Source organism: Neoarius graeffei, chromosome 19, assembly GCF_027579695.1.
Source record: "Neoarius graeffei isolate fNeoGra1 chromosome 19, fNeoGra1.pri, whole genome shotgun sequence".
NCBI lineage: Eukaryota > Metazoa > Chordata > Actinopteri > Siluriformes > Ariidae > Neoarius > Neoarius graeffei.
The window spans coordinates 44,779,653-44,793,937 of NC_083587.1; the positions used below are offsets into that span (position 1 = coordinate 44,779,653).

Here is a 14,285-nt window from a genome sequence, read left to right on the forward strand (position 1 = left end):
TGGCCTAGTCAAAGCGCAGACCTCAATCCAATTGAGAATCTGTGGCATAACTTGAAGCTTGCTGTCCACCAACGCAACCCATCTAACTTGAAGGTGGCTCTATAAAGTGTTTTTTTTTGGCAGGGGGGTTAATACTTATGCACACTCCAGATTTCTGTTTTTTCATCTTATTGTTTCTCTCACAATAAAAAAAATGTGCACCTTTAAAGTGGTAGGAATGCTGTGTAAATCAAATGGTGCTAACCCTCCAAAAATCCATTTTAATTCCAGCTTCTAATGCAACAAAACAGGACAAACACCAAGGGGGATGAATACTTTTGCAAGGCACTGTATACACTCATTTTCGTTTCATTATACAGTAACATGCCATTAATTCTGCAGTTGACCATACATCCCAAAATGTACATCCATTTTTGCAAGAATGACCTTTGAAACTTGGACCACCAGTTTTGATTAACTCGAGAACTGGTTCATTCAGTAATTCTGTATTTATTATATTGCAAGATACTGTAGTGATGAATATAAATTTAAATACTGTATAGTGTATGTGCAAAGCACTTCCTCAAAATGTTAGAAAACTTAGACTGAAACAAATGACAATGTGAAAGATCACTTTTTTCTTTCTTTTTTTTTTACAATGTATGTACAGTAGGTATGTGCAGGGCATTATTTACAATAAATCACATACAATATGCTCTAAACATGGCATGAAACAAGCATGAGGACTAAATAAAGTAGCATTTTGAAAGAGCTAAAGGGAGTGGGGGGGGAGTAAACATGGTTTCAAATAACATAATATTGGACATTTTTAGAAGTATGAATGTCCATGTGCGCTGCAAGAGTGATAAGCTTTACAATTAAAAATAGACTTAATACCATGTAAATGTAGAAAATGACTACAGCGCAACTGATTATGCACATGTACGAATGTCTGTATAGTCTCAGAGTTCTGTCATTAGTAATGCTCTCAGCAGTTTTTCTCTATCCATTCTCAGGTCTTCATTGCTAAACACAAACAAAAACACAAACAAAGAATTTAGCACCACATATAATCATATCAGATCAAATAACAGTTAAATAAAATAGAGGCAGGATATAGTATCCAGACAGATCATGCATATAGTGGTTTTTTTTTTGTATTGTATACTCTTATACAATTTAGAATCTTTAAGGGAACAAAAACCCTTGAAGGACTTAACGAAGCCTTAAAGGACTTTTTTTTCCCCCCTAAGAGTGTATGTACTGTACGTACAGTGGGACAAAAAAGTATTTAGTCAGCCACCAATTGTGCAAGTTCTCCCACTTAAAAAGATGAGAGAGGCCTGTAATTTTCATCATAGGTACACTTCAACTATGAGAGACAGAATGGGGGGAAAGAATCCAGGAAATCACATTGTAGGATTGTAATTAATTAATTGGTAAATTCCTCGGTTAAATAAGTATTTGGTCACCTACAAACAAGCAAGATTTCTGGCTCTCACAGACCCGTAACAACTTCTTTAAGAGGCTCCTCTGTCCTCCACTCGTTACCTGGATTAATGGCACCTGTTTGAACTCGTTATCAGTATAAAAGACACCTGTCCACAACCTCAAACAGTCACACTCCAAACTCCACTATGGCCAAGACCAAAGAGCTGTCAAAGGACACCAGAAACAAAATTGTAGACCTGCACCAGGCTGGGAAGACTGAATCTGCAATAGGTAAGCAGCTTGGTGTGAAGAAATCAACTGTGGGAGCAATTATTAGAAAATGGAAGACATACAAGACCACTGATAATCTCCCTCGATCTGGGGCTCCACGCAAGATCTCACCCCGTGGGGTCAAAACGATCACAAGAACGGTGAGCAAAAATCCCAGAACCACACGGGGGGACCTAGTGAATGACCTGCAGAGAGCTGGGACCAAAGTAACAAAGGCTACCATCAGTAACACACTACGCCGCCAGGGACTCAAATCCTGCAGTGCCAGACGTGTCCCCCTGCTTAAGCCAGTACATGTCCAGGCCCGTCTGAAGTTTGCTAGAGAGCATTTGGATGATCCAGAAGAGGATTGGGAGAATGTCATATGGTCAGATGAAACCAAAATAGAACTTTTTGGTAAAAACTCAACTTGTCGTGTTTGGAGGAGAAAGAATGCTGAGTTGCATCCAAAGAACACCATACCTACTGTGAAGCATGGGGGTGGAAACATCATGCTTTGGGGCTGTTTTTCTGCAAAGGGACCAGGACGACTGATCCGTGTAAAGGAAAGAATGAATGGGGCCATGTATCGTGAGATTTTGAGTGAAAACCTCCTTCCATCAGCAAGGGCATTGAAGATGAAACGTGACTGGGTCTTTCAGCATGACAATGATCCCAAACACACCGCCCGGGCAACGAAGGAGTGGCTTCGTAAGAAGCATTTCAAGGTCCTGGAGTGGCCTAGCCAGTCTCCAGATCTCAACCCCATAGAAAATCTTTGGAGGGAGTTGAAAGTCCGTGTTGCCCAGCGACAGCCCCAAAACATCACTGCTCTAGAGGAGATCTGCATGGAGGAATGGGCCAAAATACCAGCAACAGTGTGTGAAAACCTTGTGAAGACTTACAGAAAACGTTTGACCTCTGTCATTGCCAACAAAGGATGTATAACAAAGTATTGAGATGAACTTTTGTTATTGACCAAATACTTATTTTCCACCATAATTTGCAAATAAATTCTTTAAAAATCAGACAATGTGATTTTCTGGATTTTTTTTCTCATTCTGTCTCTCATAGTTGAGGTATACCTATGATGAAAATTACAGGCCTCGCTCATCTTTTTAAGTGGGAGAACTTGCACAATTCGTGACTGACTAAATACTTTTTTGCCCCACTGTACAGCTTGAAAGTTTCTACACACTCCAGTCAACTCAAAAACGTACAATTTAAATAGGAAACATGCTTCAGTTACATTGTGTTCACGATCATTTCCAGAGGTGCCAATAATAGTGGCATATGTTTTTGTTGAAAATAATTTATTGATAAGGGATTTGTTTTTCTCTGATTAAATTCGGTTCAATTCAAGGTTGGATTTTTCTCATTTTTTCAGTGCGAGATGAAACGAATTCACCAAAAGGTGGAATTTTTTCTGTCTTTTTACTAATCTTTACAGGGGAGGTCAAGAATCATTGAGGGCACTGTATATACACCCACTGGCCATTTTATTAAGAACACCCATACATTTGCTGTTTTATGCAGTTCTCTAATCAGCCAATCCCTTGACAGCATTGTATCACAATGCATAAAATCATGCAGATACAAATCAAGAGCTTCAGTTAATTTTTCACTTCAAACATCAGAACGGGAAAAAATTATGATCTCGAAGTGTGATTTTCTTTCACTGTGGCATGGGTGTTGGTTTGAGCCAGATGGACTGGTTTGAGTATTTCAGAACCTGCTGATCTCCTGGGGTTTTCACACACAACAGTCTCTGGAGTTTACCCAGAATGGTGCGAAAAACAAAAAACATTGAGTGAGCGACAGTTCTGTGGGTGGAAACAAATGCCTTGCTGATAAGAGAGGCCAGAGGAAAATGGCCAGATTGGTTCGAGCTACCAGGAAGGACATAGCAACTCATATAAACACTCTTTACAACTGTGGTGAGCAGAAAAGCATCTCAGCACGCAACAGCAGAAGACCACATTGGGTTCCACTCTTGCAGCCAAGAACGGGAGTCTTAGAATCAAGAACAAGTTCCTATTAAAGCGGCCGGTGAGTGTGTACTGAAAGGGAGAAGATGAAGGACTGACCCTGAATAAAACGGCGATTTGTTGCTGTGCTCCAATGGTGAGACCTTTTGCTAATGAAAAAATGCAAAGAATGTAATGCCAATGTTAGTCATTTTTATTTCGAATGATCACTGTAAATTAAAGGTGGAATAAACTTTACCGGGGGGTAGATTGGTGGCTGGACTTGTTTGTCCAGTGAGCTGTTAGATGTAGATTTTCCCATTTTGCTCTGAGAAGATATGGCCGCGAGTGCATCTGGGAGGTCATCTTCATCGCTGTGATTACTACAGGACAAAGCTACGGGTTTATTCTCGTATCTAACATTCTCATAATAGAGAGCAATGAAAAATGTTCCTCAGAATTAAAAAGTAAACACACAAGAGCAGAGAAATTCCACTTGGCAAACTTTAGTATTCGAGTCTTTGCGACTAAAATGGGTTTCTGCAGGACAGAAATGAGTATGTTTATACTGTATATATCCATCCATCCATTATCCGTAACTGCTTATCCTGTGCAGGGTCGCAGGCAAGCTGGAGCCTATCCCAGCTGACTACGGGTGAGAGGCGGGGTACACCCTGGACAAGTCGCCAGATCATCACAGGGCTGACACATAGAGACAAACAACCATTCACACTCATACTCACACCTACGGTCAATTTAGAGTCACCAGTTAACCTAACCTGCATGTCTTTGGACTGTGGGGGAAACCGGAGCACCAGGAGGAAACCCACGCGGACACGGGGAGAACATGCAAACTCCACACAGAAAGGTCCCCGTTGGCCGCTAGGCTCGAACCCAGAACCTTCTTGCTGTGAGGCGACAGCGCTAACCACTACACCACTGTACCGCCTTACTGTATATATTTCTGTTTTTAATTATTCCTTACTCCTTATGTAAAGTCATATCAATCTTGAAAGACTCACAAGCTGAACTGCCTAACAAGGCGTTTGCGACGTTCTACTCGAGGTTTTTCTGTAGCCACACTGCTGGAGGCTGAATCCTGAGAGGAGCTGGGGATTCTGTGCAAAAGACAGCCACAAACACATAAAATTAAACAGAGTGTAAAAATTGCCTGACTCATTTTTACCAGGATTTTTAAACTCCAGCAAGTACCACAGAGTTGCAGTTTCCTTGATTAAATACACCCAATTTAGCTCTTCACCTAATTATCAAGCTCATTATGAGTTGGCTTGATTGTGTTAGAGCAGGATAAACATTAAATTCTGCAGTGGTGTAGCTCTGTGGAGGATGAATTTAATATCCCTGAGATAAAAAGAAAGCTAAAGATCAAGAACCAATTACACATATCCCCACACGCACGCACGCACACCTGTTGTTCTGGTCTCCACTAGAACAATTCCCCTTTGAATTTGCACTCTCGCTGTGCATCATGTGCTGTGGAAAAAGAAACAAGGACAGCTTTTATGGACCTTGACGTATAGACACACAGAGATGCATATTTCACCACATACACACGACTACATACAGTATATACGCATATCATATACACAATGTTGTTTACGTCATACTCTCCTAGTGAACAAAGTATATTAGTAATTAAAATTTGTGTATGAACTAATTAGAACTGATCTCGACTGTTAGACTAGTACATTTAGCATATGATGCACATTAGCATATCATGTATAGCACACACTGATTAGCCATAACATTAAAACCACTGACAGATGAAGTGAATAACATTGATTATCTCATTACAGTGGCACCCGTCAAGGGGTAGGATATACTAGACAGCAAAAGAACAGTCAGTTCTTGAAGTTGATGTGTTAGAAGCAGGAAAAATGGGTAAGCGTAAGGATCTGAGTGACTTTGACAAGGACCAAATTGTGATGGCTAGATGACTGGGTCTGAGCATCTCCAAAATGGCACATACAGTTAGGTCCATATATATTTGGACACTGACACAAATTTTCTTTTTTTTACCTATTTACTGAAACATATTCAAGTTATAGTTATATAATGGACATGGACATAAAGTCCAGACTTTCAGCTTTCATTTGAGGGTATCCACATTAAAATTGGATGAAGGGTTTAGGAGTTTCAGCTCCTTAACATGTGCCACCCTGTTTCTAAAGGGACCAAAAGTAATTGGACAATTGACTCAAAGGCTATTTCATGGGCAGGTGTGGGCAATTCCTTCGTTATGTCACTCTCAATTAAGCAGATGAAAGGCCTGGAGTTGATTTGAGGTGTGGTGCTTGCATTTGGAAGATTTTGCTGTGAAGAAAACATGCGGTCAAAGGAGCTCTCCATGCAGGTGAAACAAGCCATCCTTAAAGGAACAGTCCACCGTACTTCCATAATGAAATATGCTCTTATCTGAATTGAGACAAGCTGCTCCATACCTCTCCGAGCTTTGCGCGACCTCCCAGTCAGTCAGACGCAGTCAGACGCGCTGTCACTCCTGTTAGCAATGTAGCTAGGCTCAGTATGGCCAATGGTATTTTTTGGGACTGTAGTTAGATGTGACCAAACTCTTCTGCGTTTTTCCTGTTTACATAGGTTTATATGACCAGTGATATGAAACAAGTTCAGTTAAAAAATTGAAACGTAGCGATTTTCTATGGTATGGAAAGTCCGCACTATAATGACAGGCGTACTAACACCTTCTGCGCGCTTCGGCAGCGCATTGATACGGAGCTCAGATATCAATGCGCTGCCGAAGCGCGCAGAAGGTGTTAGTACGCCTGTCATTATAGTGCGGACTTTCCATAGCATAGAAAATCGCTACGTTTCAATTTGTGTAACTGAACTTGTTTCATATCACTGGTCATATAAACCTATGTAAACAGGAAAAACGCGGAAGAGTTTGGTCGCATCTAACTACAGCCCCAAAAAATACCACTGGCCATGCTGAGCCTAGCTACATTGCTAACAGGAGTGACAGCGCGTCTGACTGCGTCTGACTGACTGGGAGGTCGCGCAAAGCTCGGAGAGGTACGGAGCAGCTCGTCTCAATTCAGATAAGAGCATATTTCATTATGGAAGTACGGTGGACTGTTCCTTTAAGCTGCGAAAACAGAAAAAACCCATCTGAGAAATTGCTACAATATTAGGAGTGGCAAAATCTACAGTTTGGTACATCCTGAGAAAGAAAGCACTGGTGAACTCATCAATGCAAAAAGACCTGGATGCCCACAGACGACAACAGTGGTGGATGATCGCAGAATAATCTCCATGGTGAAGAGTAGGGGCTTCACTAGGCCTTTTTTACTGGGGCACATGCCCCAGTAAAAATCAGCTGTGCCCCAGTAAGAAAATGTTGAAAGATTTTCGTAACAAACTAGTTTCTTTGGCAGATCATTTATCTACTGTAAGTTGTAGGACAGAGTGTTTTTCAAACTTCTATCGCCTCTTCTGTCTAACTAATTTTCTGATTGGTCTGGGAGATTCTCACTGTAAACATAGCGTGCGTGCGGTGTGCCATGAGTCCATTTAGCCTACTGGAGAGATGAGTCTACTCTTTGGATGAGTCAGAGAACGGGCTCTGGATGAGTTAAGGTAGCGCAAAGTTTTTGCAACAAAACTAAGCAAACCATATTCTAACAAACCCATTAAACTACATCGAATTAAACTATATTAAATTACTTTTCCAGATAGATATCAGACAATTCTTCTCACGAAGCAGAGACAGGGGCAGGGAAACAGTGACAGATGAGGAGGATGGTGAGAGAGGTAAGATTAAGGTTGTAGGCTATGTGCTAGTCAGTCATAACTAACCAGCTAAGTTCGTGAATCGTGAGAGTTGAGGTGACACGTTTAGCATCAGCATGCATTAAAAGCCCAAATGCCAACAATACATTTTTTGGGGACTGGGATGAGTTTTCCGTCTCGTTGACCTATTCCTCGCATAACTTCATCCACGAGAGCATGAGAATTATCGACTTTGCATAGGTTGGGGACAGGAATGTTAAGGTGCATTGTGTGTGTGGGGGGGGCAGGGGGGGCATTTTGTGTGCGTGTCGGGGGGGCAGTGCCCCAGTAAAGCTTAATTCCTAGTGACGCCCCTGGTGAAGAGAAACTCCTTCACAACAGCCAACCAAGTGAACAACACTCTCCAGGAAGTAGGCGTATCAATATCCAAATCTACCATAAAGAGAAGACTGTATGAAAGTAAATACAGAGGGTTCATTGCACGGTGCAAGCCACTCATAAGCCTCAAGAATAAAAAGGCTAGATTGGACTTTGCTAAAAAAAATCTAAAAAAGCCAGCACAGTTCTGGAAGAACATTCTTTGGACAGATGAAACCAAGATCAACCTCTACCAGAATGATGGAAAGAAAAAAGTATGGCAAAGGTGTGGTACAACTCATGATCCAAAGGATACCACATCATCTGTAAAACACGGCGGAGGCAGTGTGATGGCTTGGGCATGCATGACTGCCAGTGGCACTGGGTCACTAGTGTTTATTGATGATGTGACACAGGACAGAAGCAGCCAGATGAATTCTGAGGTATTCAGAGACATACTGTGTGCTCAAATCCAGCCAAATGCAGCCAAACTGATTGGTCGGCGTTTCATAATACAGATGGACAATGACCCAAAACAAAGCCGAAGCAACCCAGGAGTTTATTAAAGCAAAGAAGTGGAATATTCTTGAATGGCCAAGTCAGTCACCTGATCTCAACCCAATTGAGCATGCATTTCACTTGTTAAAGACTAAACTTCAGACAGAAAGGCCCACAAACAAACAGCAACTGAAAACCACTGCAGTAAAGGCCTGGCAGAGCATTAAAAAGGAGGAAACGCAGCGTCTGGTGATGTCCACGAGTTCAAGACTTCAGGCAGTCATTGCCAACAAAGGGTTTTCAACCAAGTATTAGAAATGAACATTTTATTTACAATTATTTAATTTGTCCAACTACTTCTGAGCCCCTGAAATGAAGGGATTGTGTTTAAAAAATGCTTTAGTTCCTCACATTTTTATGCAATCATTTTGTTCAACCCACTGAATTAAAGCTGAAAGTCTGAACTTCAACTGCATCTGAATTGTTTTGTTCAAAATTCATTGTGGTAATGTACAGAACCAAAATTAGAAAAATGTTGTCTCTGTCCAAATATTTATGGACCTAACTGTATTGTGGGGTGTTCCCGGTATGCAGTGGTTAATACATACCAAAAATGGTCCAAGGAAGGACAACTGGTGAACCGGCTCGTGTCAGCATTAACTTTTTCAACAGTTTGTGCTACAGTAGCTCTTCTGTGGGATTGGAACATATGAACTAGCCTTCATGCCCCGTGCAACTCTGTGAGCCTTCGACATCTATGACCCTGTTGCTGGTTTACCAGTTGTCCTTCCTTGGACCACTTTTGTTTGGTACTAACCACTGCATACTGGGAACACCCCACAGGATGTGCCATTTTGGAGATGCTCAGACCCAGTCATCTAACCATCACAATTTCGCCCTTGTTAAAGTCACTCAGATCCTTATGCTTGCCCATTTTTCCTGCTTCCAACACATCAACTTCAAGAACTGACTGTTCTCTTGCTGCTTAATATAGTCCACCCTTTTTTGACAGAATTTGACGATAACATGCAAGACAAGAGGTAACACTACTACTTGCCTATATATCATGAATACCCATTGCACCATTCTATCCACTGAGAGGCCAAAGGGAACACCTGCCCTTGAAAGGCAAACTCTGAAACTGAAATTTGTACTCCCACAAAATCGGCCATCAGTTTTCAGTTGTAAAACATCCCAGTGGCAGCTCCCACCCCTTTAAGGCTGTGCTGTGCAGGACCCTTTAGTGTTGGGGGGATACTGTTTAGAGCCTGATGCATGGAGTCATTCAAGTGATTGCTAGGGGCCTGAGGGTGTTACTCTGCCTGTTCAGGACAGAGCATAAGCACTAGAAGACACAATTTGGCAGCGGTCACTTATGGGTGCTGGTTTCTAGATTCAGGAGCCTGCATTCTCCTTTCCAAAGTTTTTTGGCAGCAAATCCAAGGAGGAATACAGGGCAAATTTCAAAGGCTTGATTTGCATGTGCCCCAAATCATTGTACATAGAACACTTTAGTGAAGAGATGTCCCATGTCCAGTTTGACCTTAGTGTCCAACTGCTAGGAGTGAGCTCAGCCTTGCCAAGGAGGGAATGCACCAATCCAAGCAGCAAAATGACGAACAAATTGCCAACAGTAACCCTTGATTCTCCCTACGGAGCCTTTTTTTTGTCTTGGCGGTTCCGTCTCCAACTTTCATATCCTCTGCTATCCGACAGACTAGCAGGCCTATGGTTATACATTGTTCATGTTTTTGAGTGGTGTTCATTGCAACCATCACCCATGTTTCTCTTGAATAGCTGGTAAGTTATCAGAGTTTTACACATTCACACACTGTCAAGAGTGACTAATGAGCCATTCTGTAAGACAAAACTAAATGTATACACTAATCTTTATGCAGTTTGAAATGGATATACTACAGATGACTCACTCTGAGAATATTGTTTTTGCGCCGATCCTGTATGCCAGCTGGAGACGAAGGAAGGCTTTTCTCTGACAATCGCTTTTCTTCTGCCTGTGTACAGTAAAATAAGGAAAAAGGCAGACTTTTGCTTTAGACACTGAATTAAAAATAGCTTTTAGAGCAATGATTATGCCATTTGGACAGTCTCAAACATTTAACAGTTATTCCATGAAATCGAGTCATACATGAGCTGATCGTTGACGAGGCACGTAGTGCTCAGTTGGCTATAAGCCATGTACAACGAGATTGAGTGGAATAATTGCTTTATTCTATCCACATTCACTGGATTTTGAGAAATAGAGCATTTTTATTTTTTGCAAATTTGATCAATAAAATCTTTATACAAAATGTCCAACAAAATCATTTCTGCTTAGGTGGACTTCTTAAAAACCTATCAATGGCTGCACAAATTTACTTTATTGTTTTTTTGTTTTGTTTTTTTTTGTCGAAACTGCCATCTTGCTGTTGTGCCGAGGTATAGAACAACTTTAAACATTTCATTCTTCCTTGGACATTTCAGTTGAATAAATTTTCAAACTTTTTGAGCTTTTGAACCAGTCTTAAAAAAAAAAATCAACAAATTTTGATGCTTAAACATAAATTGACTTTCACATTTTTCAAGTTTTGGTCATAAAAAGAATTTTCCCTGACACCCAATTATTTTTTGTTTAGTGGACCGAAAGCTACTGAATTCGAATCACAGACTTCCAGTTTTATTAGTTTTTTTAATAGAACAACTCATGAATTTAGGGCCACATGGCCCTAAATTCTCTGCTATTTTTTCCTGCTTCACCATGATGCAATACAAGATACTATGTCATGCATGACGTGGTGGGGTTTCCCTGTTCACACAAGGCATTGTGGGATACAAATTTGAAACAGGAGAGAAAAATGGAGGATGCGAGTATGCGAATGAAACGTGAAAGACCGACTACAGTAACAGAAAGCGAGAAGAAAAGACGTTATGTTGCGAAGGAAAGGAAATGCAGGACCAAACTAATAAATATCGGCGCTCAGCGAGCACTTCGGTGTGATCAGCTGTTCGTTTAGCGACAGAATGATGGAACTGTCGGTGCACGGTCAAGGTAAACCTGTAGATGGCAGTAATGCAACACTGGATGCCAGCTGCCGTAAAACTCAAAAAAAAGAAGGAAAAGATGAAGGTAAACCTGCACATGTGCACACGGACTTCCTCGGTCTGCTTGACTGCACGAAGCGAGCGATTTCATTCACATTATTTGCGAGGGAATCCCCTCAAATTAAATAACTTCCCAGCCACAGAATGGCCTGGTTTTTTAAAAAGATATTGCAGAAATAAACATGCATCACAATGACCAAATTTTAGAGGGAACTAAATTTCACTGTTTTTATGAAAGGCCGTATAGCTTTAAAGATGAAGAATGTAAACAAACTGGCGAAATGACAGTAGCAATTTGTGAGAAATGCTATAATAATTCTTGAAAAATAACAGGAGACGTTCTTACCATCCAATACTTTCATTCCATATTTTGTTGGGTTTTTTTTTTAGCATTTTTTTGAGGGGTTTGTTTTCGAGTTTTTATTTATTCCTCGATTGGTTCAGCAACACGCGCTGCCATTTTTTTTCTCTCTACTCACGGTATATGAGCTGATATCCTAGTAGTAGAGTAGTTAATCAGAATGTGCGATTGCTCATATCCAGCGAATGTGGATAGAATAATATCAGATATCTTTCTTTCTAAAACTGGTACTACACTGACTGTATCAATGTTGATGTGAAGTGTTGGCCAGGATATTGCATCTGGCTGTAACTGTTTCGGACTCCGTAAAGTTCGGTCAAGATCTTGTGTGTGTCCTGCAGGCACATCCCATGGCTCTGAAACAAAAGAGAGCTGCAAACACTGCACGGACAGATCCAGTGGATTTATTTAGATCAAATGAATGGCTCATTCTAATTCTTACTAGGCTTTGTTAAAGTGAGACATGGAACTCCTGGTTTCTCATATCCATGCCAACGATAGCAGTAGTGGAGTGTTGCAGAAAGCAGAGTTTCATTCTCTTCCACACTGAACCTTTGGGTATCTGCACTGCTCAGTGGGAAACTAAAATTAAAAAAAAAAAATCGTATAGGGTACAGAGAATTGGTAAACTTTTGAACATCTGAATATGGCTTTACTCATCAGCTTAGTACAAGAGATTATTAAGAACTGCAAATCCATGATTTCCAGGTCAATTATACATTGATACCTATATCTACTATGTACTAGTGTTGTAGTCAAGACCACCTAAACCAAGACCAAGTCAAGACCAGAGTGTAGAGACCAAGATTTTGAAGGGTTGAGACCAAGTCAAGACCAAGATAGGGTATGTGAAGGAGGTGGGAGGGGTGACGGCCATTAACAGTAACGAAAATTTAGAATTAGCAACTGGTCACATTATTGGTTGCATTTGAAAAAGAAAGTTTTACACCCAATCACAGTAATCCATCCATCCATTATCCATAACCACTTATCCTGTACAGGGTTGCAGGCAAGCTGGAGCCTATTCCAGATGACTATGGGCAAGAGGTGGGGTACACCCTGGACAAGGCACCAGATCATCGCAGGGCTGACACAGAGACAACCAACCATTCACACCTACGGTCAATTTAGAGCCACCAATTAGCCTAACCTGCATGTCTTTGGACTGTGGGGGGAAACCAGAGCACCCGGAGGAAACCCACGCAGACACGGGGAGAACATGCAAACTCCATACAAAAAGGCCCCCATTGGCCATTGGGCTCGAACCCAGAACCTTCTTGCTGTGAAGCGACAGTGCTAACCACTACACCACTGTGCCACCCCAATCACAGTAATGATGTTAACAAATAAATCAGACAATGCATAGGCAATTTAGTGAAATCCCCATAGTTGTGGTCTTGAAATAAAATCCCAAGTCTACTATGTCCAAGAGGAGATACGACAGAGTAAAAAATGAGGTAGATTCCGAGATGAGACCTTCAAAAAGTGGCCTTGAGACCATGGCTGGTCTCAAGTACTACAATACTACCATGTACCAATCAAAAGTTTGGATACACCTGTTTATAGAAGGGTTTTCACACTCTTGGCATCTTCAAAACCAGCTACAGTTGTATGATGGAGCTTCAGGCAGGATGCTTTTTTTTAAAGCTCTCAAATAGGCTGAGGAATTGTTGGTACTTCTCCCAGGTTCTACATGAAGGGCACTTGTTTAGGGAACAATTTAGGTAAAAACTACTTGCTTATAGTAAATATATATTTTAAAAAGTACATGATGATTCAGGGGTGGGATGGTGGTGTAGTGGTTAGCACTGTTGCCTCGCAGCAAGAAGGTTCTGGGTTCGAGCCCAGGGGCAGACGGGGTCCTTTCTATGTGGAGTTTGCATGTTCTCCCCGTGTCCGCGTGGGTTTCCTCCGGGTGCTCCGGTTTCCCCTACAGTCCAAAGACATGCAGGTTAGGCTAATTGGTGGCTCTAAATTGACCGTAGGTGTGAATGGTTGTCTGTGTCTATGGTGTCAGCCCTGTGATGATCTGGCAACTTGTCCAGGGTGTACCCCACCTCTCACTCATAGTCAGCTGGGATAGGCTCCAGCTTGCCCGCGACCCTGCACAGGATAAGCGGCTACAGATAATGGATGGATCTCATGGGTACTTTAAGTAAGCTGACATTAAGCAAAACTTAGTTGGGGAAATATGGTTTATGTATTTATTATTTATTTAATGCAACATTGACATTTCTACCAGCTTTATGAATTCCCTATAATGCCACTACAGACCCCTAGGGGTTCACACCCCCGGCTGGGAATCTCTGGTGCACACTATTTGTCCACTAGCAAGAAGTAAATTTTATTCAACCCCTACTGAGAAAGTAAAACACTGCTCAAATGGTCAATATAGCATAGTATAGGCATAGTTTAGAGAACCAAACCAAAAGGATGTTAAAAATCAAAATCACCAGTGTGTAGGGAGTATCCATGCATTACTGTTTGAGTGAAAAACACGGTACCATAATTAAAAAAATAAAAATAAAAAATAGTATGTGAGCACGACTAAA

General features: G+C 41.3%; 1 protein-coding gene across 1 annotated transcript in view; it reads right to left on the minus strand.

Moving 5' to 3' along the window:
- Window positions 1–609: 609 nt before the first annotated feature.
- Window positions 610–14,285, minus strand: part of epb41l4b (erythrocyte membrane protein band 4.1 like 4B) — a 94,440-nt gene continuing 80,764 nt past the window's right edge. Inside the window, exons 16-23 of the mRNA XM_060900142.1 lie at window positions 12,176–12,315; window positions 11,974–12,089; window positions 10,202–10,285; window positions 5,077–5,141; window positions 4,670–4,765; window positions 3,907–4,030; window positions 3,768–3,817; window positions 610–1,005 (exon numbers count right to left, since the gene is read on the minus strand). Coding sequence (XP_060756125.1) covers window positions 942–1,005; window positions 3,768–3,817; window positions 3,907–4,030; window positions 4,670–4,765; window positions 5,077–5,141; window positions 10,202–10,285; window positions 11,974–12,089; window positions 12,176–12,315 — 739 coding nt within the window. The 3' untranslated portion in view covers window positions 610–941. The remainder of the gene's footprint in view (window positions 1,006–3,767; window positions 3,818–3,906; window positions 4,031–4,669; window positions 4,766–5,076; window positions 5,142–10,201; window positions 10,286–11,973; window positions 12,090–12,175; window positions 12,316–14,285) is intronic.